The sequence below is a fragment of the Aulostomus chinensis genome, chromosome 9 (assembly GCF_037954235.1).
Source record: "Aulostomus chinensis isolate RoL2024-O1b breed Wild chromosome 9, RoL_Achi_v1.0, whole genome shotgun sequence".
Lineage (NCBI taxonomy): Eukaryota > Metazoa > Chordata > Actinopteri > Syngnathiformes > Aulostomidae > Aulostomus > Aulostomus chinensis.
In genome coordinates this window covers 778,164-803,501 of record NC_141328.1, presented here as the reverse complement: position 1 = coordinate 803,501, position 25,338 = coordinate 778,164, and the positions used below count along the sequence as shown (strand labels likewise).

The 25,338-nt window shown below is 48.2% G+C and overlaps 1 protein-coding gene across 1 annotated transcript; it reads left to right on the top strand.

Moving 5' to 3' along the window:
* Window positions 1–647: 647 nt before the first annotated feature.
* On the top strand, window positions 648–25,041 carry LOC147255293 (myosin-7B-like). Its single transcript, XM_086212913.1, has 40 exons — window positions 648–858; window positions 4,712–4,882; window positions 5,079–5,182; window positions 6,445–6,588; window positions 6,764–6,920; window positions 7,026–7,053; window positions 7,631–7,724; window positions 8,704–8,796; window positions 9,364–9,427; window positions 9,928–10,026; window positions 10,491–10,594; window positions 10,667–10,805; window positions 11,118–11,236; window positions 11,312–11,461; window positions 12,102–12,272; window positions 12,768–12,947; window positions 13,119–13,251; window positions 13,359–13,435; window positions 14,158–14,245; window positions 14,318–14,435; window positions 14,625–14,748; window positions 14,865–15,001; window positions 15,127–15,297; window positions 15,378–15,462; window positions 16,173–16,415; window positions 16,493–16,669; window positions 17,709–17,854; window positions 18,378–18,468; window positions 18,540–18,697; window positions 19,285–19,516; window positions 19,783–19,909; window positions 20,001–20,119; window positions 20,299–20,495; window positions 20,864–21,047; window positions 21,220–21,385; window positions 21,473–21,597; window positions 21,680–21,795; window positions 23,940–24,126; window positions 24,599–24,808; window positions 24,898–25,041. The coding sequence occupies exons 2-40, from the start codon at window positions 4,783–4,785 to the stop codon at window positions 25,039–25,041; spliced, it is 5,301 nt and encodes a 1,766-aa protein (XP_086069039.1). The 5' UTR covers window positions 648–858; window positions 4,712–4,782.
* The last annotated feature ends 297 nt before the right edge of the window (window positions 25,042–25,338 follow it).

Genomic DNA, 25,338 nt, shown 5'->3' with positions numbered 1-25,338 from the left:
CGGGGGATTGAGGAGGCAGCAAATGTGGGCTTTAGCCCTGCTGGGCCTGGTATTCCTTCTTGACCACAGCACGCCTTTTATGACCGTTCAGTGAGCCCAGCCCGACCAATCAGCTGCTGAGGAGCAGGTCATGTGCTGCGCTGACTGTTATTGAGAGGTTAATAAGGGAGGTGATGCTCTGTTAGAAACTTTACTCTGTTCTTCTGCTCTTCCTTGCTGCCGCTGTGACGAGCACACACCCACCCAGAGTTTGAGACCAGACCGGACCACCCAGCACCGTGAGTACGCCCTCATCACCTGGCAGCAGAAGTCTCAATATCTCAGCGGCCGTTGCTATGGAGACATGGTTGAGATGTTGGGGGTAGAAGCTGAAAAAGAACCCACATCCCCTGATGTGATTCCCAAATCTAAACATGACTTGATTCAACTACTTAGATTTTTCCAGCAGGTTTTACAGAGTTCAGCCTGTAAAATTAGGATGAGCAAAAGAAGGAGAAGGAGAAGGAGAGTTGGCCCTGAAGATGTTCTTTCAGGAAGAGGTTGAGGAGAACGTTGTTGTTCAGGTGGACATGAGAACGTTCACAAATGCTATAGGGGGGAAGCCTTTGAGGCAAACCTCTCTGGTGGGCGTGGAGGGGCCCGACACCTCCGCTGACTCACAGTGTACCAGTCTGCACTGATATGTGATTGACAGAAGGAAAAGCTCATTATCTGAGTACTGCGTCAACGCTGAGGAGCTGTTGACCACAAAACTTTCAAATTTTCTGTTGCAATTACAAACTGATTTCAACCTAACGGCTGACAGAGAGAGACGGTAACGCTGATAATCCACTCAACCAAGAAACACGCCACTGAAAGGTGAGAGGACATACATGCAAACACGCACCTGGATCAGTTATTTACTGCTGCAAACAAGAGCTAGCAGCTTCATAAAATTGTCTTTGCCATGTTGCTAGTGGGCGGTGCAGTGGTGCGGCGGTCAGCACTGTGGCCTGGAGAGTGTTCATTGTTGAGCTGCCACACACAAACTGCCTCCGCCGCCTCTGGCACTACTTTATCCTCATGTTCAGAGGGTGGAGACTTAGTGGACCAATGCTAGCTGGCTAGCATGCTAATTTTAGTTGATGACATGACTGATATAAACTGTTCTTTGTTTACTGTTGCTATTTTTGTTTTAATGATTGCCAAGACAAGTCCAGTCAGGTTTATGTGTGTGTCACCAAACCCCAACCAAAGTCCTGTCCTGACTCTGTCCAAGTAGAGCAGGTCCAGCACCTCCCTCCTTCAATGAACCTCCACCCAACAATTCTCCATCAGCAGCACATCCTGCAACAGCAGCCACCAGAACCTTCCTTTACCAGCAGGAAGGTGGAGCAGATCCAGGATCAGTGGGGACGGAGAGAGAGCAGGAGAGCAGGACAGAGACAAAGACAGAGAATGGAGGAGGACAGAGAGACAGAAGGAGAGAGAGGGACAGAGATAAAGAGGGAGAGAAAGGAGGAGAGACTGATGGACAGAGACAAAGACAGAATGGAGGAAGACAGAAGGAGAGAGAGGGACAGAGATAAAGAGAGAGAAAGGAGGAGTGACTGATGGACAGAGACAAAGACAGAGAATGGAGGAAGAAAGAGAGGGACCGATAAAGACGGGGACGTGAGCAGGTGGAGCTGCAGGTGGCAGCTGGAGCCTCTTCAGGTCTGCAGCCTCCTCCAGCAGCACCAGGATCTGGGATGAGGGGAGAAGAAGAGGAGTTAGTAACACGTCTGAGGACAGGAGGAGGAGGGAGAAGCCCAGTGCATCATGGGAGATCCCAGCAGTCTGAGCCTATAGCAGCAGATCTAAGGGCCAGCCTAAGCAGTCCTGACTATAAGCCTGATCAACAAGGAGGTCTTTAGTCTGCTCTTAAACCTAGAGAGGGGGTCTGGGTCCTGGACTGAAACTGGGAGACGGTTCCACAGGAGGGGAGCCTGATAGCTGAAGGCTCTGGCTCCATTCTACTGTTAGAACTCTAGGAACCAGCAGGAACCCTGCATCCTGGGAGTGAAGGGTTCTAGCTGGATCATAGGGGACTAGGAGCTCTGTCAGGGATGAAGGAGCCTGGTAGCTGAAGGCTCTGGCTCCATTCTACTGTTAGAACTCTAGGAACCAGCAGGAACCCTGCATCCTGGGAGTGAAGGGTTCTAGCTGGATCATAGGGGACTAGGAGCTCTGTCAGGGATGAAGGAGCCTGGTAGCTGAAGGCTCTGGCTCCATTCTACTGTTAGAACTCTAGGAACCAGCAGGAACCCTGCATCCTGGGAGTGAAGGGTTCTAGCTGGATCATAGGGGACTAGGAGCTCTGTCAGGGATGAAGGAGCCTGGTAGCTGAAGGCTCTGGCTCCATTCTACTTGATGATGATGATCAGGAATAATTTTGTTTTAAGCTAACCCTTCATTGATGCGATCAGGCTAAAATTAACTCAGCTCTTAATTTCGCATGTGATCACGAAAGCATCTTGTTGATGCTCCTCGCCATGTAAAACGACAGCCACAGGTTTGTAATCTCAGCCCTGGTCAAAGTGTCTCGTTGCAGTAAATAAACGACTCAACAACAAGTAGAGATAAAGGACATGATTTTAGACAAACTGCCTCATTCCAAGAAATCTTGGAGCAAATTGAATATCTTTCATTGGTAGATAACCCTTCCTGATCAAACTATTTTGTTGTGCTCCAGCCAGCCGTGAACATCTTGACACTGTAATATTTTAACTTTAATATGGTCTTGATTCTAAGTACTTTGTTGTTCATTTAATATCAACTTGATTTCACTTCCAGGTAGTTTCATGTCTGGCAGCTTGTTTGGTTTCTTTCTGATGTTGGATCGACGTCCAGTGTCAGCAGGGAGTTTTCCATCATTTTCCATCCTGCCTCTGTTGAGGGTCACGGGGGCAGGAGCCTCACCCATCAGCTGGGAGTTTCAATAATGACATTTAAAACTCACAAGGATTAAACTAACAAACCAAGAAAGCAATCCAGCACCATTGTTATTCTGGAAACCTTCAAGTTCTCTACTGAGTCGATTTCTCCTGTGCTGATGTGCATCTGTTGAGATGATGAAAGAAAAGAGGGCCGGCGGCTTATTTTTCAAGCCTGCTCAGTTACAGAGGGACACGTGTTGTGGACAGTCCCAGCGTCAGTTATATTTACAGTCAGGATTTGGCTTCCAGGGTCTGATGGTGTCCCCCCCAGCCATGGAGAGAAAGAATAGCCCCGTTCGGAGGTCTGAGTATTAAAGGATCGTCTCCAGCTGATGTGGTGTGGCAGCTGCCAGCTCTGTCTGTAATCCTGAGTAATGCGTTGCTTAATTTATTGTAGAAATGGCTGCCAGCTGACTGATGGCATCGCTGGGCGGGTGTGGGACTGTAAATGAACTGGAACCATATTCTCACTCCACACTGTCAGACATGTTTGTTACCTCCTTTGTTTGGTTCAGACCTCGTGATTTATCTTAATAGTAGGTGCTGAAGGTATTGTACCGCCATCCAGACCGACATCAAGCGGTGTTCTGTCTGTGGGTCAAATGTGGTTCTGTTCACTTGCAGTGTGTTGGACATTTCTGGAACAGTTACAGGAAGTAACAATGAACAGTAGAAGAGAGGAGGAGACAAATCATTTAATGACCAAATTCTTTTTGGTGAATGAATGAAATGAATGAATTTGGTCATGGGCGGCCCGGTGGAGCAGTGGTCCTCACTGTGGCCCCCAGCAAGAAGGTTGTGGGTGGAGCAGTGGTCCTCACTGTGGCCCCCAGCAAGAAGGTTGTGGGTGGAGCCCCGGCTGCAGCACGGGGTCTTTCTGGGTGAGTCTCCATGTTCTCCCTGTTCCTGCTGGGTTCTCTCTGGTACTCCAGCTTCCTCCACAGTCCAAAGACATCAAGAGGGACCAGGTTAATCCAGACTCTAAATTGACCGTAGGTGTGGCTGGGAGAGCCAATGGTTGTCTGTCTCTATGTGTTGGCCCTGCCATGGACTGGTGACCTGTCCAGGGGGAAGGCTGCTGGGATAGGCTCCACCCCCACCACCCTCAACAGGAGAAGAGGGGGAACATGGAGGGATGAATGAATGGATGGATGGATGATGGATGGATGATGGATGAATGGATTGATGGATGGATGGAGGGATGGATGATGGATGGATGGTTGGAGGGAGGGATGGATTGAGGGATGATGGATGGATTGAGGGATGATGGATGGATGGAGGGATGGATGGATGGAATTTGGTCATTGGTTGCATTCCTCCAGGTCAGAAGAGCTGTGGTCTGGTCTGGGAGTGTCCGACCCTCCAGTTCTTGATGTTGTGATGTCACTGGAATGCTTTCTTCAAACGTCCTCTCAGACTCAAGAATGACCTAAAAACAATTAAGAGCTCGAAGGTCGAGGTCACAGTGACCGCAGCCATACAACGTGATCCAGTATTTCTTGTTGTCCTGGTTCTGATGCCAGTGCATAAACTTGACAGTGACATGGGGCAGCTCCTCCTCCACTGGGCTCTGCCACACTTCAAACAGGTCTGCAGTGGCTCTCCTCTATGACACAGCACACTACTGCCACTGTGCGTCATCTCTTGGCCGACAACGTCAGCACACTTCCCTTCAACAACATTACAGACACACAAGATGACCCTGATACATACGATTCTTCAGGTGGTTAGTCAGCGTTCTTCTCTGCTTCTAGACTCTTGAGGCTTTTCTCTGCTGAGTTGAAAACAACGTCTAACCAGGAGCTTCCTGTTGTCCTGTGGTCAGATGTCTCGGTTCCTGGATATGAGGGAGTTCGGAGAAGCTGGTCGCTTCCTTCGTCTCACCAACCTGGAGCAACTGGCTGCTAAATCTCAGGCCTTCGATGGTATGAAGACATCTGTGGTACAAACTGAGAGAGTAGATTCTCGTGTCATGGATCATCAGCCTTGATACGCTGAGATGGACACAGAAAAATGCTCTGATCACCACTGTCATCCACTTGTGCTAGAAGGGTTTTAAATCTTTCTACTTGTGCTTCTGTGTTCAAAAATTAAAATGCATGTGATTGCTTTCGTTCTCAGGTACGAAACGTGTTTGGGTGCCAGATGATGTTGAAGCGTACATTGAAGTGGAGGTCAGAGAGCTGAATGGAGACAAAACCACGGTGGAGACCAAAGACGGACGGGTCAGTTGATCCGCCATTTGAATTCCTTTAAACGTAACAAACATTTAATTCACTTTTCAGTCAAATACAAGCCTCCACCTATGAGAAGGACATGAAGAGACTGCTACAAGACTGATATGCATCAGTGGTCACATGGATCCTCCTGAGTAACAAAACAATATCCAAAATTGTATTCATTATTTTATCATCCTTTATTTACCCTGGAAGTAGCTTGAGCTCCAGGAGCTCTTTCTCTAGCAACACCTGACATAAAATACCAACAACTTACACACGTAAAGCAAGGCCAACCATAGCTAGACAAGAAGGAGAAAGGAGGAAGAAGGGGAGCATAGTTGGGGTCAGGCAGAGATCAAAAACCAGGAATCAGGCATGGAAGCATGAGCACAGCCATTTCAGTCATGATGAAGGCTGAGATGAGGGGTTGAAACGGTGTGTGGTTGTGAGACTTTGGAGTTTGGGAGTTGTTTGGAGTCCATTCCAGGTGGAAGGCGCAGAGTAAGCAAATGCCCTCTTCCCAAGCTCAGTGTGAGCTTGTGGGGCTGAGGTGGTAAGAAAGTCCTGAGCGCACCAACTGTAGGATGAGTGTGAAGTGAAGTGAGGAGTGGTGCAGAGACATGAGGGTAACAGACCAACAACACTCTGTGGGTGAAGGTGTACCAATGGTGGAGCCATCGAGCTGACAGGGACAGCCACCCTACCTTCTCATACAAAATGCAGTGGTGAGTGAGAGCTCTGCAACCAGTAAGGTAAACCAGTAAACACCAGACCGGTGGGTGGTGGAGGTTCAGTTCTACATCAGATCCACCAGTAAACACCAGACTGGTGGATGGTGGAGGTTCAGTTCTACATCAGATCCACCAGTAAACACCAGACTGGTGGATGTTGGAGGTTCAGTTCTACATCAGATCCACCAGTAAACACCAGACCGGTGGGTGGTGGAGGTTCAGGTCTACATCAGATCCACCAGTAAACACCAGACTGGTGGATGGTGGAGGTTCAGTTCTACATCAGATCCACCAGTAAACACCAGACTGGTGGATGGTGGAGGTTCAGTTCTACATCAGATCCACCAGTAAACACCAGACTGGTGGATGTTGGAGAGTCTTAAAAACCTGGGTTTTTACTGGCTAACGTCCTCTTAGCGTGAATGTGTCACCCTGTGGTGCTCTGTAACAGACTCTATGAGTTTTGATATGACTTGAGTGAATGAGGACAGAGGTTCCACAGGTCTACCAAAAATCTGGATGTTCTGTGTGTTTCAGTTTCTGATCGTTAAAGAAGACGACCTTCAGCCGATGAACCCTCCTAAGTTTGACATGCTGGAGGACATGGCCATGTTGACTCACCTCAACGAAGCGTCTGTCCTCTTCAACCTGAAGAGAAGATACAGCATGTGGATGATCTATGTGTGTTACACAAATGCCGCTGGTTTAGTCTACAAAATTTAAAGTAAAATAAATCAAATGGTTAAAGTAAAACAATCCCTTTATGAATTTGGAGATGATTAATGGTTCAACTGAAATTGTGTTGACTGTTGATGAGTCTGGAACGCCTCCAGATGTAACTCTCTCTGTCTGTCAGACGTACTCGGGTCTCTTCTGTGTGACGGTGAATCCCTACAAATGGCTGCCGGTCTACTCTGCTGAGGTGGTAACAGCCTATAAAGGGAGACGTTGTGCTGATACCCCGCCTCACATCTATGCCATCGCTGACAACGCCTATACTGATATGCTGCAGAGTGAGTGGCCTTTAACCTCTGAACTGTGACACTAACATCAGCTGCTCAGCTGAGCCCCAGCGGAATGTTCTTTGTTTGTTCCTCATGGTTCTGTTTCCTCCTCAGATCGTGAGAACCAGTCGATGCTGATTACGTAAGTCAGAGCAGCTACTCATTTAAAGTCCAGTCAGGTTTATCTGTGTGGCACCAAACTCCAACCAAAGTTCTGTCCTGACCGTCCAAGTAGAGCAGGTCCAGCACCTCCCTCCTTCAATGAACCTCCACCCAACAATTCTCCATCAGCAGCACATCCTGCAACAGCAGCCACCAGAATCTTCCTTTACCAGGCAAAAGAAAAAGTTACTCAATTCTGCTGCAATCAAAACGAAAAGACACCTTTGGCCTGTGTCACAGGTGCCTCAGGGAAATAAATACTGGAAATCTGGAAGTGTGTTTGTTTAAAAGTCTCACATTTTTAAACTTTTGCTCATATTTTTATGCACAAAAACTGGATAATTCATGATTAATAAGTCTGTGTGAGGGGGAAATGCACATCTATACTGGATTAAAGAATCAGATGAAGCATCTTCATTCGATCAGTTTCCAGCATTGATGTCAGTCATTTTAAACTCTGAAGTTAAAAGCAAAACGCATTGTTTTGTATTTCTGTTATGTAACATGTTCATCCCTCAAAGCTTAAAATGTTCATTTGTGTTGCTTCCCTTCGTTAGCGGCGAGTCAGGGGCTGGGAAGACTGTCAACACTAAGAGGGTGATTCAGTACTTCGCCACCGTCGCTGCCCTCGGAGAAACCGTGAAGAAAGGAGTAAGTTGTCGCACCATTGATTAAACACTAATACATTTACAGGTTACAATCTTCAAGAATGTTGCCTAAAATATTGGGATGCTAACGTGCTAATGTCCATTTCCCCAAATGCTCCAGATTTGAGCTAACATACAGAACTATAAATGTCGTAAATATGAGGAATGACTTTATTTAAATAAAACTTTATTTAGATGTTTTTTGTCTATGAGTCAGCTCTGGTCCTAATTCCTTTGTCAAACTTGAACGCCATCCTGAGGTCTCGGAGACTTGTCTGTCCATTATCCACTTTAAACCTAGAAACATCCAGAAAAACCTGTCTGGCATTTTGTCAACATCACTTGAATCTTAATGTAGCCGACCTTGGGGTAAGAGCCAAGCTTTGACCTCCTGTAGCGTCCTTTGAATATTGATAAAAGGTCAATGAAAGACTCAAGTAGAAGTCCCATCTAGTCTTATTCAAGGTCTTGAGGGACTCATGCTGAATTCCATTTTTCTGATTTGTCTTCCCCAGTAAATTCAGTGTGTGACAAACATGGATGTAAACTGCAGCTGCAGCTGGCAGTACAACCAGGAGGCGCTAGTTGAACCGTGATAACATGAATTGATGGAATCACCATCGGCCCTGTAAATCCTCTCATAAAGTTTCTGTGGACCCCTCCTTTTGAGGACCCCGGTGGTCCCAATACCTCATGTTAACCACTTGTCTGAAGGTCAAGCTAATGCTGTTGAAGACATTTGGTTAGCAACACATATAAGCTACAGTTCACATGAAATTCCTGACTTATGACTGTGTCACTTTATTGCTGTGTAGGTTTTGTGAGCTGAGGATTTTCACATTAAAAGCTGCTGATTTGTATCTTGTTTGTGGTTTCCCAGTTTTCTGGGCTAACAATCCGTCAATCCCAATCATTAGCACGTTGCTTATTACAAAATGTATTGTGTGTTTGTAAATGCTGTAAGAACACACGTGTGTTTCCAGGGATCACTCGAGGATCAGATCATTGAAGCTAATCCGGCCATGGAGGCTTTTGGGAATGCGAAAACCATCCGGAACGACAACTCCTCTCGCTTTGTGAGTGCATTCAAGTTAGTCTGAGGAAGAGGATGAGGAAGATGGTCCCTTTATGATGGGACATGACAGCAGCAGTTAGAGAACCGCCATGTCAGACCTCTTAGTACCCTTACTGCATCCCGTGTTTTTCTGCTGCAGATGTTAGCTGGTGCTCATTTTTGTTAAAAAATGCTGTTTCAGCTTATTTCCTCCTCTGTCTGAAACCTCTTGACCATCAAGTCCAGAATGCGTTCGTCGAGTCACCGCTGGACCTAACGGTTGCTGAGCTGGTCTGGAGTTATTTGGGTTATGAACCTGACCTCCAGAACCCTTAAGACTCAAGAGGTTGATGATGCTGGTACTTTCAGCGCTCAGTAGAGAATCGCTGATGCCTCACAGATGCTGAGCCTCTGGATTGGATGTGACAAACATTTAACTGCAGCAAGCTCATAAGTGCTGCAGACCAATTCAGCAACAACGCGTTCCGCTCCTCCAGGAATACCAGGTGTCCTCTACAACTGAATGAGGCCAGTTGATGGGTGTGATGCTGCACAAGGAGAAAAGTGGATCTGTGTTTGTGTATCTCAGGGAAAGTTCATCAGGATTCATTTTGGGCTGACGGGGAAGCTGGCGTCGGCTGACATCGAAATCTGTGAGTAGCTCTTGTCTTTTTAGAATGTTGAGGTTTTTCCACTGCGGTCCTGCTGAACTTGGGGCCCAGCAACATCTCACAAACCTCCAGTTTGGCTGAAGCTACAGAAATGATTCAGAAGTGTGAGATGGAGCAGACTTGGAAGCACCGGCAGGGACCCAAGTCTGCTGAATTATGATTCATTTAACTTGGATTCTACATTTTTTCTCTAGATTTTATTGGTTAGCTCAAAAAGAGGAGGCAATGATCGGATACATAAATGTGTCTTTCATATAGAAAGAGAGAGGAACAAAACAGTGGCGCTAATGCGGTAAGGAAGACGAGGTGGAAACCTTACCATTTCAGTGTAAATAATAATAATAATAATAATAATAAATACACTGACTAATTTAATACTCGAAATATAAACAAATACACCAACACAAGGAGTAGAAAGGGAGGTGGCGACAGTCAACGAGTGTCTAGAATTCTTTGAGAGCTTTGTGTCTCTGTGCTATCAGACCTCCTGGAAAAGTCCAGAGTTGTGTTCCAGCAGCCAGGAGAGAGGAGCTACCACATCTACTACCAGATCCTGTCCAATCACAAGCCAGAGCTACAAGGTAACTCCACCCACTGCTAAAAAAGTCCAATCACACACCAGCACCTCATTCATTGTGAGCTACAGGTGAGGTAATGTCCATTGGTTTCTCCTGGTCATTTTCAGGAGATTCTCTGTTACGCTGATTTACACACAATTTTCCCAGACAAAGAGTGATAAAGTGGGGTACCAGGTACACTTCCTTAGGGGCTCCAGATCCACCACGTCTCTGGGTTTTTCTCTGACAACTGCCCAGTTCTCCTCCAGTTACATGTATTTATGAGGTATTTTTGGTAATATTTGTATTTTCTGACTACAGTTTTAACATTTAGAAATATTGCTGTGATTGGAGTCTCTTAGAGCTGCAGCTGATGTTAATATTCAGTGTTCCATGGTCTATTGTGGCCTCCTTGCTGCTAGAGGGGAGCTGTGTCTGGGACCAGTGAGCTGCCATACAGAACTCACACCAGATGCTTGCTGTTGCAGACATGCTACTGGTGACCACCAACCCCTACGACTACCACTTCTGCTCGCAGGGCGTCACCACAGTGGAAGGCATCAAAGACGGAGACGAGCTGAGTCTCACAGATGTAAGAACACGCTGATCGGCCCAATCATTCTGAACACAAGCTTGCACTCAACAGGTTTGTTCTTGTGTGCAGCACGCCATGGACACGCTGGGCTTCATCCCCGAGGAGAAGTACGGCTGCTACAAGATCGTTGGAGCCATCATGCACTTTGGGAACATGAAGTTCAAGAAGAAGCAGAGGGAGGAGCAGGCCGAGGCTGACGGCACTGAGAGTCCGATTTCTTTTATTATTTAAAAGTTGTTCCTGAAGCTTTGTCTCCATGTGCCAGAAATGGATGTGAATCTTGTAGCTAATACTTCTTACCCGCTACCGAGATCAGGTTTTCACCTCTGACCCAGTGTTTCTGCACCGTAGACCAGAGGTAGTGTAGGGTTGGGATGTCTGTCCCATTCTCATTAACCCCTTGAGGGAAGTGCTTCAAATTTGGCTCAAGTACTCAAGGGGACATCTTTTTTCATCAAAACATAAACCAACTTGTGGTACTTTCTCAGCAGCCTCCCCCCGTATGTGTGTCCCTGCCCAGGTGTGGATAAAGCTGCCTACTTGATGGGCATCAACTCTGCTGACCTGCTGAAAGGCCTCTTGAACCCCCGCGTCAAAGTTGGAAATGAGTTCATTGTTAAAGGACAGACTGTGGAACAGGTAATCCATCCATCCATCCATCACTGGAGCTCTTTTCTTCATAAATCTGACCTTGCCTGGTTTGTGTGTGTGTAGGTCAACTATGCAGTGGCGGCGCTCGCCAAAGCCACGTATGACCGCATGTTTAAGTGGCTGGTGAGTCGTATCAACTCGTCGTTGTACACCGCTCTGCCTCGCCAGTACTTCATCGGAGTCCTCGACATCGCTGGTTTTGAGATCTTTGAGGTAAACAAGAAAAGACCCCAATAATGAAACGTATCATGTATTCATAGGACATCCAGCAGACTGATTCGTGTGTTTGATCTTCATTCATTGGAGGCTTTGTGGTTACTAATGAAGTCCAGTTGTGTGCCAGTTCTTTTCTGCCCAATTTGGGTTGCACCAGCAGGCATATTTATTTTGGAGTAAATAGAAAATGAGCTGATATTCGCACGTGAAATTCAGAGGGATTTTGTAAAACAAAATTTGATATGTGTTTATATTGCTTTTAACCAAGTCATTTTAACCAATAAACCCTTTATCATTCAATCAGTCGATGCCACATGGGCGTGTCTTTGAGTGTTCACCATGGAGTGCAGCTCATTTGCATGTTTCTGTCTGAATCCAACTCAATGCAGAAAAAACATGGAAGAAACCTAAAGAGTCAAAGTCAGTGCATGGCCAACAAATGAGCGACATTAGCAGAAAGAAATGAAGACCATCACATCCCTTTGCAGGGGCCTGACAAACCTGCTGAAACCTCCTTTGGTAAATGTGGAGGACCTGACCGAGGCGTCGAGGACTGACTGTGATGGTGACCATGAGCTGTCAGAGACACAGACTTCTTTGTGTTCTGATGCACAATTCTCTCTCTGTTTTCCTGAAGTTCAACAGCTTTGAGCAGCTGTGCATCAACTTCACCAACGAGAAGCTGCAGCAGTATTTCAACCATCACATGTTCATCCTGGAGCAGGAGGAGTACAAGACGGAGGGGATCAAGTGGACCTTCATTGACTTCGGCTTGGACCTGCAGGCCTGCATCGACCTCATCGAGAAGGTCTGCGTTCTTTTCTCATCGTCTCATCGGCCTTCTTATAGTCATTGTTCAAGTTCATTTCTGGTCTCTCTGGAGTTCCACTTTGCCTGGCAACAAGACTTGTTAAGAGACCGATGAATATTGCTGATATTGTTTTTAATGCAGGAACTAGAGCCTCAATGTAATACTTCACCCTAAAAGTGTATGTTGCCTTTCAAGTACTCACTAATAGGAGTATTCAGTTCACTGGGATATTTCTCCATTCTGCATCATTTCTCAGCGACTCCAGAATGTAGAAAGAGCCAGCCATGTATATTTAGCTAGAAACTCAAGGAGACTGATGCTAACAGCAGCTAAACTAGTTACTTTTTAGCTGGCAGAGCATTTAGCATTTAGCAGCAAAAGAGCCAGATACTCTTGTCAGGTAGAGAAGAGAAACAGCTGAAAGAGAGAGAACACTGGACCTGAATGATGTTGTTGGGGAGCTTCATGAATGTGGGACTCTTCTGTGTCCAGCCGATGGGCATCCTGTCCATCATGGAGGAGGAGTGTATGTTCCCCAAGGCCACGGACCAAAGTTTCAAAACCAAACTCTATGACAATCACCTGGGGAAGTCACCCAACTTTCAGCGGCCGCGAATGGACAAGAAACGCAAATATGAGACCCACTTTGAGATTGTCCACTATGCTGGAGTGGTGAGTGTCATCCACTGATGCTAATGCTAACACTGCTGCTAGCATACAGCTGTTGCATGCTGTTGCTGTACCTACCATCCCCGAAAGTACAATCGGGGAATGCAAGCACTCATTTCTAGTGCCGGGTGTTTTGTTGTACACGCTACGCCGGCTGTGTGTCCTCACCTGTAGGTGCCGTACAACATCACCGGCTGGCTGGATAAGAACCGAGATCCTCTGAATGAGACGGTCGTGGTGCTGTTCCAGAAATCCTCCAACAAACTCATGTCTGCACTCTTCGAGAACTACATTAGCTCTGAGATAGGTGACGTGTGTGGGTGTGAGTGTGTGTGAGCGTGTGTGTGTGTGTGTGTGTGTGTGTGTGTGTGTGTGTGTACGTGTGTGGTAAATGGTCTGGTTTGTGTATTCCAGCCGGTGATCCGAAGCATGAAACCAAACAGAGAAAGAGGAAAGCAGCTTCGTTCTGGACGGTTTCACAGTTACACAAGGTTAGTTGAAGTCATGTGACCACCTGACGAGCTCTGCCTACTTGCAATGCTGCCTATGTTGAAGATTTGATGATGTCACCACCAGGGTTTCCAATAGATATGTTCCTCAACAGGCTCAGCTAGGGGGCCAGTTGAGGGAGGGGCCTGGGGGTCAATGTGATCGCCCTGGTGTCAGGTGAAAAGATCAGCTGACACTCCACATGTGACAGAGGGAGTGTGTGGTGTCCCACAGAGTGGATGGAGCTACAGCTAGGACAGCTTGATAGGGTGACGAAGCCATGTACAAAAACATATCAATATGAAATATATAAAAAGGCATAGGAAATGAAAATTCTAAGTTTGTGCCTGACTTGGTTTTGCAGATTAAAACAATCAAATCATTTAAATCGGTACATTCCCAACTACTTTTTAAAACTCCTAGAAAATGTCTGTGTGCAATTATTTTTCACTTGAGAAGCTCGCAGCTTCTGGGCGACAAATGGGTGTCTGGGTCTTGAGGTATATTTTGATTTCATTACAAGTGCACTCATTCCCAGACGGGTTTTAATCCACTGTTTATATTTGTGTGAGCGTTTACGCTCGTTCAGAGTGTCCCAACTGCTTTCACCCAGAAAACTCTTCCACAGTTGTTACCTGGGTGGAGCTTCGCGCCCAGGCTGTGCGTGATTGGCAGCAATATTTGACGTGTGTGCATGTGTGTGTGTTTGCGTGTGTCCAAACAGGAGAATCTTAGCAAGCTAATGGCAAACCTCCGCAGCACTCAGCCTCACTTTGTCCGCTGCATCATCCCCAACGAGAGCAAGACCCCAGGTACAAGAATACACACAAACACTCCGGTAACCTTCCACACACTGGGTTGATGTGGGATCCTGCATCCTCCAGGTCTGATGGACCCCTTCCTGGTCCTGCACCAGTTGAGATGTAATGGCGTCCTGGAGGGGATCAGGATTTGCAGGAAGGGCTTTCCAAACCGAATCCTGTACGCCGAGTTCAGACAGCGGTGAGAGTCAAATCCTCAAGTATTAACAAACAGTCGATGGTTCCATGCTACAGCTGTGAGCTGTGGTGAGGACGGTCTGTTTCTGGACAAGAGGAACTCACGTTAGCAAAATGCAAAGAAAAGTCATCCTCCTAGGTGTCAGTCAGGTGACCTCTTGCAACATCACCCATCTCCCTTGTGTTTCCTCAGCTACCGAATCTTGAACCCGTCTGCGATCCCGGAGGGGTCATTTGTGGACAGCAGGAAAGCAGTGGAGAAGCTGCTGGGCTCTCTGGACATCGACCACAGCCAGTACAAGTTCGGACACTCCAAGGTACGTCTGGCAGGCGTTCTCTTCTTTTTCTCTTCTGCTATGCCCCCCTTTGTATCCCACCTTCTTCCTCCCCTTTTGTCTCCTTCTCCTCCCTCCGTGGCTCCTCCCCTTGTCAGGTATTTTTTAAGGCGGGTCTTCTGGGTCTGTTGGAGGACATGAGAGATGCTCGTCTGTCTCTGATCCTGACCATCGTCCAGGCCATGTGCCGAGGCAAGCTAATGAGGATGGAGCGAGACAAGATAATGCAGCAACGGTCTGTATGACCACAATAACAATGATATAATAATGACAATAATCAAAGATGCTAGGAGGCGCGCGAGCAGGACAATTGGAGAGAAGTCCACTTGTCGACCTGTCAACCTGACCTCCTCCTTTCAGGCACGCTGTGATGGTGATCCAATTCAACCTCAGGGCTTTCTTCTCGGTGCGCACCTGGCCATGGATGATGTTGTTTTATAAGCTCCGCCCCCTTCTGAGGAGTGCTCAGGTGGAGAAAGAACTGGCTGCTCTAAAGGAAGATTTTGCCAAGTTAAAAGAAGCATTGGACAGGTGTGTCCACCTGCCTTCATCCTCCGCCTGCTTCTGGGTCAGACATTAGAGGTCACACAGGTTTGTTCTTTGTCCTACAGATCGGAGATGAAGCGCTGCGAGGTTGAGGAACGGCAGGTAGTTCTGGTTCAGGAGAAAAATGACTTGGCTCTGCAGCTCCAGGCCGTGAGTCCAACTGGACCTGAACAGTTTGTAGTAAAACACACAAATAATATAAAGAATCTTTATTGATAGAAAAACTGGTATACTCTAAATTGACCGTAGGCGTGGCTGGGAGAGCCAATGGTTGTCTGTCTCTATGTGTTGGCCCTGCCATGGACTGGTGACCTGTCCAGGGGGAAGGCTGCTGGGAGAGGCTCCACCCCCACCACCCTCAACAGGAGAAGAGGGAGAACATGGAGGGATGGATGGAGGGATGGATGGAGGGATGGATGGAACGATGGATGGATGGAACGATGGATGGATGGAACGATGGATGGATGGAATGATGGATGGATGACTGATGGGTGGAAAAAACTGATTTTGATGAAGTATCATGTGGATATTTTCCAGGGAGAAAACCATCACGCACATGAAGATCTTGTTTTTACAGTTGCAGCTTCTGGTTATGATGGTTGAAGATTTGCTAGGTGCCTCAGCAGTAGAAGAAGAAGCAATCACTTCACTGTCAACAGGACCATTTAATCCTTCATCTCGTTGTTAATCCTTTAATGTCAATCTGAGGATTGTGTTGTCATAGTTTAGCATGTTAGCAGAGGGATTGTGGCCAAACGAGTCAAGCTCATGAACATATTGTAAACCAGCAGATCTCATCTAAAGTTCATGTTTTGTGTACAAACTCATCAAACATGTTGTTTTGTGCCCTGATGATGCAGGAACAGGACAATCTGACGGATGCTGAAGACCGTTGCAACCAGCTGATCCAGTCCAAGATCTCGCTGGAGTCAAAGCTGAAGGAGATGCAGGAGCGCCTGGAGGACGAGGAGGAGATGAGCGCCACGCTGACATCCAAGAAACGCCTGCTGGAAGATGAGATGACATCGCTGAAAAAGGATGTTGATGACCTGGAGATGACCCTGGCTAAGGTGGAGAAGGACAGACATGGTGTGGAGAACAAGGTCAGCTGATGCTCCATCAGTTACATGGAAGATTTCTGGGTTTTTTATGACTTTTGATATTGTCTTTGTCTGTGCAGGTGAAGAATCTGTCCCAGGAGATGTGTATTCTGGATGAGTCCATATTGTCTCTGACCAGAGAGAAAGCCGCCCTGCAGGAAGCTCACCAGCAGGCGCTGAATGACCTCCAGGCGCAGGAGGACAAGGTCAACATCCTTGCCAAAGCCAAGACCCGCCTGGAGCAGCAGGTGGACAATGTAAGACAGGATGCCAACAACATGTCTCAATGATGTTTGGATGTCATTTGACATTTTATTTCCTACACAAAATGTTTGACCTGGGGCGGCCCGGTGGAGCAGTGGTCCTCACTGTGGCCCCCCAGCAAGAAGGTTGTGGGTGGAGCCCCGGCTGCAGCACGGGGTCTTTCTGGGTGAGTCTCCATGTTCTCCCTGTTCCTGCTGGGTTCTCTCTGGTACTCCAGCTTCCTCCACAGTCCAAAGACATCAAGAGGGACCAGGTTAATCCAGACTCTAAATTGACCGTAGGCGTGGCTGGGAGAGCCAATGGTTGTCTGTCTCTATGTGTTGGCCCTGCCATGGACTGGTGACCTGTCCAGGGGGAAGGCTGCTGGGATAGGCTCCACCCCCACCACCCTCAACAGGAGGAGAGGGAGAACATGGAGGGAGGGAGGGAGGGAGGGATGGATGGATGGATGGATGGAGGGAGGGATGGATGATGGATGGAGGGACAGATGGATGGATGGAGGGAGGGAGGGATGGATGATGGATGGAGGGACAGATGGATGGATGGAGGGAGGGAGGGATGGATGATGGAGGGAGGGTTGGATGGAGGGATGGATGATGGATGGATGAATGGAGGGATGGATGATGATGATGGATGGATGGAGGGAGGGATGATGGATGGATGGATGGATGATGATGATGGATAGATGGATGGATGATGATGGATGGATGGATGGAGGGATGGATGATGGATGGAGGGATGGATGGATTAATGGATGGATCGAGGGATGATTGATGGATGGATGGAGGGATGGATGGAGGGAACGGATGGAAGGATGTATGGATGGATGGATTAATGGAGGGATGTATGGATGGATGAGTGGATGAATGGATGGAGGGATGGATAGAGGGATGGATGGGTGGGTGGATGAATGGAGGGATGGATGGATGGAGGGATGGATGGACGGATGTTTGACCTTGTTATCTTCTCCAGAATCATTGTATTTTGCTTTTGTGTGACTCATTGAAAGCTCCGACCCCCTCCTTCCTGCAGGTGGAAAGTTCCTTAGAGCTTGAGAAGAAGCTGCGGATTGATCTGGAACGAACCAAACGGAAACTGGAGGGGGATCTGAAGCTATCCCAGGATTCGGTGAAGGACCTGGAGAACCAGAGAGTGGAGCTAGAGGAGAGACTGAACAAGTAGGAAAAACATCATTTGATTGAAAGTTGAGCATCATTTGACAGGAAATGTCATTTAATGACTTACTGTTTAACTTTAATAACCTATTTCAAACCCTCAACAAAAAGATGTGAAACAATTCATTTGACAAATTCATAAAGCAGGTCATTAATTTAGTCATGTGCCAGCTGATTCTATGAGAACGTGAGGAGCTTGGACGCCTTCATGACTGGGAGATGAGACCTCCAGAGATCAGTAACTGACAGACCTGGACTCAGGCCCAAAGTCCTTACGTCTTACAAAAGTATGAATGCGAAGGCGAAAGACGAGATGATCACATATGATCATAAACATTTGAAGTTGAAAGTTGAAGATGAAGGTATTAATGCCACTATCGACCATTGCTGTGATGAGTCAGCATGCTAGGACCTGAACCTGGCACACCTGAGCTGAATGCAGCATCAATGATGCCTCCACATGGCAAACCGTCTCATTATGTTTCTCTACAGTTGGTCTGTCTCTCTCTTTCCCTCCCCTCTAAAGAAAAGACTTTGATTTGGGTCAGCTTCAATCCAAAATGGAGGACGAGCAGAGTTTATTGGCTGTGCTTCAGAAGAAGATGAAAGAACTTCAGGTGGGTTTGAAGGAGTCACATAATCAGGATGCTTCCTCGCCTGCTGCTGCATGAGTATGCTGTTTCCTTAGACCCGCACCGAGGAGCTGCAGGAGGCGCTTGAGGCGGAGCGGGCGTGGCGTTCCAAAGCTGAGCGTCAGCGGAACGATATGGCCCGAGAGCTGGAGGAACTGGGAGAGAAACTGGAGGAGGCTGGAGGGGCGTCGGCTGCTCAGATCGCCCTCAACAGGTCGACGCTCAGGCTCACCGACACAACTTGCACCTTGTAGCAGTCCCCTCAGAAACCAGATGCACCTGAAGTCAGCGCTCACAAACGATGTTGCAATGGCTCAAAGTACAGAAGTAGAATATGTCTGAGGTCAAGTAGGAGCTAATGATTTGAGCTTTGAACAGGACAAAGCAACCAAAGTCTGGTCCGCACCACAGGACCCCCATCAGTCTGATTTGCCCATCCTGGCACTGATAATGAATCCTCAACTCACAAGTTGTTAAAGACAGTTCAAGTTAGAAAATGCTGCAGCGTGAGTTCTTCTGCCAGATCACGAGCACATATCATCATGTAGCTATTTTTAGAGAGGAAGGGCCATGCCAGCCACTCTAGATGCATGTGGTTAGTTACCGCGCGATCACCTCTCCCGCCGAGTCCTGAGGGAAACACTTGACTTTTCTACCACTCAACCAAAACAGGGGAGTTGCTGTTCATCGCGTCATTTCTTAGGGTACTACTTTCACCAGCAGCTGAGATCAAGTACGTGTTTACCTACACAAGCTGTTGAATGATGGGACTATTAACTGTGATGACATCACACTAACCAGGAAGCGGGAGGCAGACTTTTTGAAGATGCGGCGGGAGCTGGAGGAGGCGGGGCTTCACCACGAGACGACAGCTGCCAATCTGAGGAAGAAGCATGCGGACATGGTGGCGGAGCTCAGCGAGCAGATCGACGCGCTGCAGCGAGCCAAACAGAAACTGGAGAAGGAGAAGGTGGAGTTTCGGCTGGAGGCGGACGACCTGGCCGCCAACGTGGAGCAGCTCTCCAGGGCCAAGGTGAAAACAATCCAGAATTAGCTTCCCTTTCAAGCTAAATGTGCAACACCTCCTCTGTTGACTGCAAAGTAAATCTAAGTAAAGGAATACTGAGAAAGAAGGATACAAAGAAAAAGAATGAATAAAGGAGAGGAAGGGAAAGATAATATGAATACAATTCAAAAACCATGAAAAGGGGAAGACGGATTCAAACGCATGAGTTGCTGAGCTCACAGAGCACAGACGTTTATTCACATGCGCGTGTGTGTACATGCATGTGTGTGCAGGCTGGTGTGGAGAAGATGTGCAGGGTTTATGAGGACCAACTGAATGAGAGCAGAAGTAAGACGGAGGAGCTGCAGAGGCACCTGGCCGAGGTCTCTGCTCAGAAGGCTCGAGCGCTCACAGAGACCGGTACGGCACCATTGACAGTTCAACAACATCAGCGCACAATCCAGAGCGCAAAAGTTACACAGGAAGTTGAACTCTCCCGTCTTCCTCCCAGCTGAGTATAGCCGGCGTCTGGAGGAGCGGGATGTGCTGAACAGTCAGCTCCAGCGCTCAAAAGCAGGACTTTGCCAGAGCGTTGAGGATCTGAAGCGGCAGCTAGAGGAGGAGAGCAAGGTAACGACCAAACCTTGCACCCGAGATCATCCCAGCTGCCTTTACAATGCACTGGGTTCCAAAGCAGACAGAGCCGATTCATGGTGGGAGATCAAAGACGCAGTCATAGGCTTTTGTCAGTTATTAAAACGGACATGTCAGAGGTGAGTTGACAGCCAGTCATCAGTGCTGTGTTTCAGGCTCGCATGGCGTTGGCCCACAGTCTGCAGGCATCACGTCACGACTGCAGTCTGCTCAGAGAGCACGTGGAGGAGGAGCAGGAGGCCAAGGCTGAGCTGCAGCGGGCGCTGTCTCAGGCCAACAGCCAGGTGGCTCAGTGGAGGGCCAAGTACGAGACGGAAGCTATGCTGAGAATCGAGGAGCTCGAAGATGCAAAGTAAGTGGCGTGGAGTGCCCTTGCAGACCTGAGGTTCATATTTGCTGGGGGAGAGATGTCCTTGGACACGTTTAACTCTTTCTGCACTGTTAACTGTCTCCTGCCTTTCGTGTTGACCCTGTCATCTGGAGGGGGCGCTAGTGTGCACCTTGCAAAAGAGTACAACACATCTGGGTCCAAAAACGAGCTGCCAACGATTCAGCTAACAGCCAACAACTAAAATGAATGTGGATGAACAGAAATGACTTACAGAAGGAGAGGAGAGAGAATGGACGAGGCTCCTTCAACCCCAAGCATCTGCTCATCCTTCTGGATCCTTCCCCACATGGGCAGCTACGTCACACAGCTGCTGTTCTGTCTTCATGTAGGAAGAGGCTGGCAGCTCGGCTGCAGGTAGCTGAGGAAGCTGTGGAGGCGTCTCATGTCAAATGTTCCTCACTGGAGAAAACCAAACAGCGCCTGCAGACAGAGATTGAAGACCTGGTGGTGGAACTTGAGCGCTCCAATGCAGCTGCTCTGGCTCTTGACAAGAAGCAGCGCAACTTTGACAAGGTCAGTCAGTAACCCGGGACACCAGATCAGCCATCATCACAGGTGTGAACGCACACTTTGGTGGGTAGAATAAGAACCTGTAACAGAAAGTTATACTTCATCTACGTGAGTGAGGCCAGTCGGTTTCCTCCACGACACAAAGAACCCTGTGTTGTTTGTTTGTTCCATGCAGCTGCTGAGTGAGTGGAAGCAGAGGTTTGAGGACAGTCAGATGGACCTGGAGTCATCCCAGAAGGAATCTCGCAGTCTGAGCACGGAACTCTTCAAGCTGAAGCACTCTTACGAAGAGGCTCTGGACCAACTGGAGACGGTCAGACGAGAAAACAGGAACCTTCAAGGTGGGACTCTCAGAATGGTAGTCAGTAATTTGGTTGACTCTCAGAGCGACTGGTTGATTGACGAATGGACCTGTGGCTATGTTCCAGAGGAGATTTTGGACCTTACAGAGCAGATCAGTCATGGAGGGAAGACCATCTATGAGCTGGAGAGGATGAAGAAGATCTTGGACGTGGAGAAGAGTGACATCAAAGCTGCACTGGAGGAGGCAGAGGTATCTGACCAGCTGCTCTACGTCTGCACCAGTCAGCTTTGTATCACCTGAATGCTCTCTCTGCCACCTGTCTACCTGCAAGGGTACGCTGGAGCATGAGGAGAGTAAGATCTTGAGATGTCAGATGGAGCTGCAGCAGATGAGGATGGAGATTGACCGCAAGATTGCTGAGAAAGACGAGGAGATCGACAACCTGAGGTGCCCTTTTCATCAAATGTTGAAATATCCTTATAACAACTCCTTGCTTTCTCCTCCAGTTGCTCAGCCTTCCACTGCGCTGACTTCAGACATGTTTGCCTCCTTTTTTACTGAAAAGGTTGCTGCAATCAGCAACCAGTTCTCTGAGCCTGACCAGTCCAGTCAGCACCAACCTGCCACTGCTGCTTCACTCTTCTCCTTTGCTCCCCCGAGCGAAGATGAAGTCTCTTGACTTCTCCTGAGCTCAAAACCTACAACTTGTCCTCTCGATCCAATACCCACCAGCATCCTGCAGACCATTTTGCCCACTATCAAACCTGCAGTCACACACATTGTCAATTCCTCCCTGGAAACAGCATTTTTCCTGCTACTTTTAAGCAGGCCCGTGTCACCCCGCTGCTCAAAAAGCCTCATCTCAACCCCGCCAAGGTTGAAAACTACAGGCCAGTATCACTTCTGCCATTCCTGTCAAAAATACTGGAGCGCTCAGTATTTAACCAGGTCTCTGAACATCTGTGGAACAACAACCCACTTGACTCTTTTCAGTCTGGCTTCAGGTGTGACCACTCCACTGAGACTGCACTCCTGTCAGTCCCTGAGTCACTGAGACGAGCTCGAGCTGCTGGTCAGTGCTCCGTCCTACTTCTGCTGGACCTGTCTGCTGCCTTCGACACGGTGAACCATCACATTCTCCTCTCCACACTGACACTGAGCTCGGCATATCTGGTTCTGCCTTGTTGTGGTTCAAGTCCTACCTCACAGGCAGATCCTTCAGAGTGTCATGGCGAGGAAAGGTGTCTAGGTCACATGGCCCATCGACTGGGGTTCCTCAGGGGTCAGTGCTTGGTCCCCTTCTCTTCTCTCTGTACACCACCTCACTTGGTGCAGTGATCCGCTCCCATGGCTTCTCCTACCACTGTTATGCTGACGACACTCAACTTCTCCTCTCTTTCCCACCTGATGACAGAACGGTCTCAGATCGTATACCAGCGTGTCAGACAGATTCAGTTGAAGGTGGCGTTCCTTCATCCATGTGGAGATATCAGCCAAAGACTGAACTTATGGTCTTTCCAGCTTGTCCATCTGTTCAGCCTCAGGTCAGTGTCCAACTTGACTCGAGCCTACTTGTGCCCACAAACTCAGCCAGAAACCTGGGTGTCATGATTGATGACCAGCTGACCTTTAAGGTTCATGTGGCCTCAGTTTCTCGGTCTTGCCGTTATGCCCTCTACAACATCAGGAAGATCAGACCCTTCCTGACCCAACAGACCACACAGATTCTGGTTCAGGCTCTTGTCATCTCACGCATTGACTACTGCAACTCTCTTCTGGCAGGCCTCCCTGCAGGCTCATTCAAGCCTCTGCAGATGATCCAGAATGCAGCAGCACGTCTGGTCTTCAACCAGCCCAAAAGGGCACATGTCACCCCGCTGCTGGTTTCTTTTCACTGGCTTCCAGTGGCAGCCAGAATCAAATTCAAGGCACTTCACTTGGCTCACAAAACAATCCCAAGAACGGCTCCAGCCTACCTGGAATCCCTGATCCAGGTCTACTCTCCTTCTCGCCCACTACGCTCTGCATGCCAAAGACGCCTGGTGCTTCCAGCCCAGCGCTGCTCCAAATCTCTAGCCAGACTCTTCTCTTCTGTTGTTCCCAAATGGTGGAACCAACTACCGAACTCTGTGCCTTCTGCTGAGTCCCTTTCTACTTTTAAGAGTCAATTGAAGACTCAATTGTTCAGAGAGCACCGAGGCACTGAACCTGACTCTGCTCCTCTTTGTGGTAGAATCAGTCAGAGGGTCCAAGACCCAGCACTTAGTGACTATGTAGCACTAACTGGGTTGTGTCATGTTGTATGTTTGTCAAAAAAAAAAAAAAGGGAGGGGGGGGCGACACTTCTTCTGCCACTAGATGGCAGTACCTGTGACCAAATCACAACTGAAGCACTTTTGCGCTACTATGGACTTTTCCTTCAGTCTGAATTCTTGCTTGTGTTGAATGTCGCTTTGGACAAAAGCGTCCGCTAAATGAAATTGTAGAATTGTAGAATATCCACAGACCAGTGTAACAGCTGCTAACAAACCTGTAGATTAAAGGGTGGCTGAAATAGTATCAGAACCAGTAGTACCACTGCTGTCCACCAGACGGAGCCACCAGCGTTCCCAGGAGAGCATGCAAGCCAGTTTGGAAGCAGAAGTTCGGAGCCGCAGCGAGGCAGTTCGTCTGAGGAAGAAGATGGAGTCTGACCTGAATGAGATGGAGGTTCAGCTGGGACACGCCAACCGCCAGGCAGCTGAGAATCAGAGGGTCATCAGACACCTGCAGACTCAGGTCAGCTGATCCGAAGTTGAGACCAGAACATAAACATCTTTGAGAGGGTTGGACCTGGTGACTCTTGATGCTCTCACCAGCTCCAACATAACTCAGAGGAGGAATCATGCAAAGTACAATCTAAACATACAAGACGAAAAGCTGCCACATCTGGTCCCTGGTCTCCAGGTCAGGACCAGACATCAGGTGTGTGGTTCCCTGCAGCTGAAGATCTTAGCAGCTTAGGTTCTGCTGGTGGAGGAGCCAGGAGGTGACCACTTCCCGTTGGACTACAAACATTCCTCATCTCTAACACGACCACTTCATTGACTTCCTGACTATATTTAGGCTAAAAAGGGGTGTGGTCATCAGATTATCCATTTCAGGATTTTATCGCGTGTGTTTCAAGCCAAAAATTTGTAGTGTTGTCTGATGACTTCTTGTTTAAAATCAAATGAGGCCATCATGCTTCTTTAACTCTGCAACATTTCAGGTGAAAGAGCAGCAGGTGGAGCTTGAAGACAAATTCCAGCTGACCAATCAGCTGAAAGAACAGTTGGTGCTGGTAGAGCGGCGCTGCACTCTGATGGCGGCTGAGGAAGAGGAGCTACGCTCTGTGCTGGAGCATTTGGACTATTCACGCAAAATGGCTGAACATGAGCTGGTGGAGGTCATGGAGAGGGTGAACCTGCTGGCAACTCAGGTAGGACACACCTGCCACCTGACAGGGACCTTGATGATGACCATGACTGATTGATCCAAGAGCTGATTTGTGGATTTCCTGTGTGGCAGAACGCCGGGCTGGTGAACCAGAAGAGGAAGCTGGAGGCAGATGTGTCGGTGCTGACCGAAGAGGTGGACGATGTGACACAGGAGAGTCGCAGTGCTGGGGAGAAGGCTAAGAAGGCCATCACTGATGTGAGACTTGACCTCTGACCCCACCCTTCACCATTTTACACCTGGTCTGTTGACCTCGCAGTGCACCCACTTGATGGAGGTTTAAAGTCTGATGTGTCTCCTGTGTTGCCGTCAGGCGGCTCTGATGGCCGAGGAGCTGAAGAAGGAACAGGACAGCAGCAGCATTTTAGAGAGGATGAAGAAGAACATGGAGTCGACTGTAAAAGGTACGAAAAGATCTCAAGCACCAACTGTGTGTCTTTGTGTGTGCCTCTGTGTGTGCCTCTGTGTGTGCCTCTGTGTGTGCCTCTGTGTGTGTCTCTGTGTGTGCCTCTG

Coding starts and splice junctions, on each gene's coding strand:
- LOC147255293 (XM_086212913.1), top strand. CDS start 4,783: ATGTCTCGGTTCCTGGATATGAGGGAGTTCGGAGAAGCTGGTCGCTTC. Junction 16,416..16,492: donor GACATGGTGTGGAGAACAAG/GTCAGCTGATGC, acceptor TTGTCTGTGCAG/GTGAAGAATCTGTCCCAGGA. Junction 21,386..21,472: donor AGAAAACAGGAACCTTCAAG/GTGGGACTCTCA, acceptor GCTATGTTCCAG/AGGAGATTTTGGACCTTACA.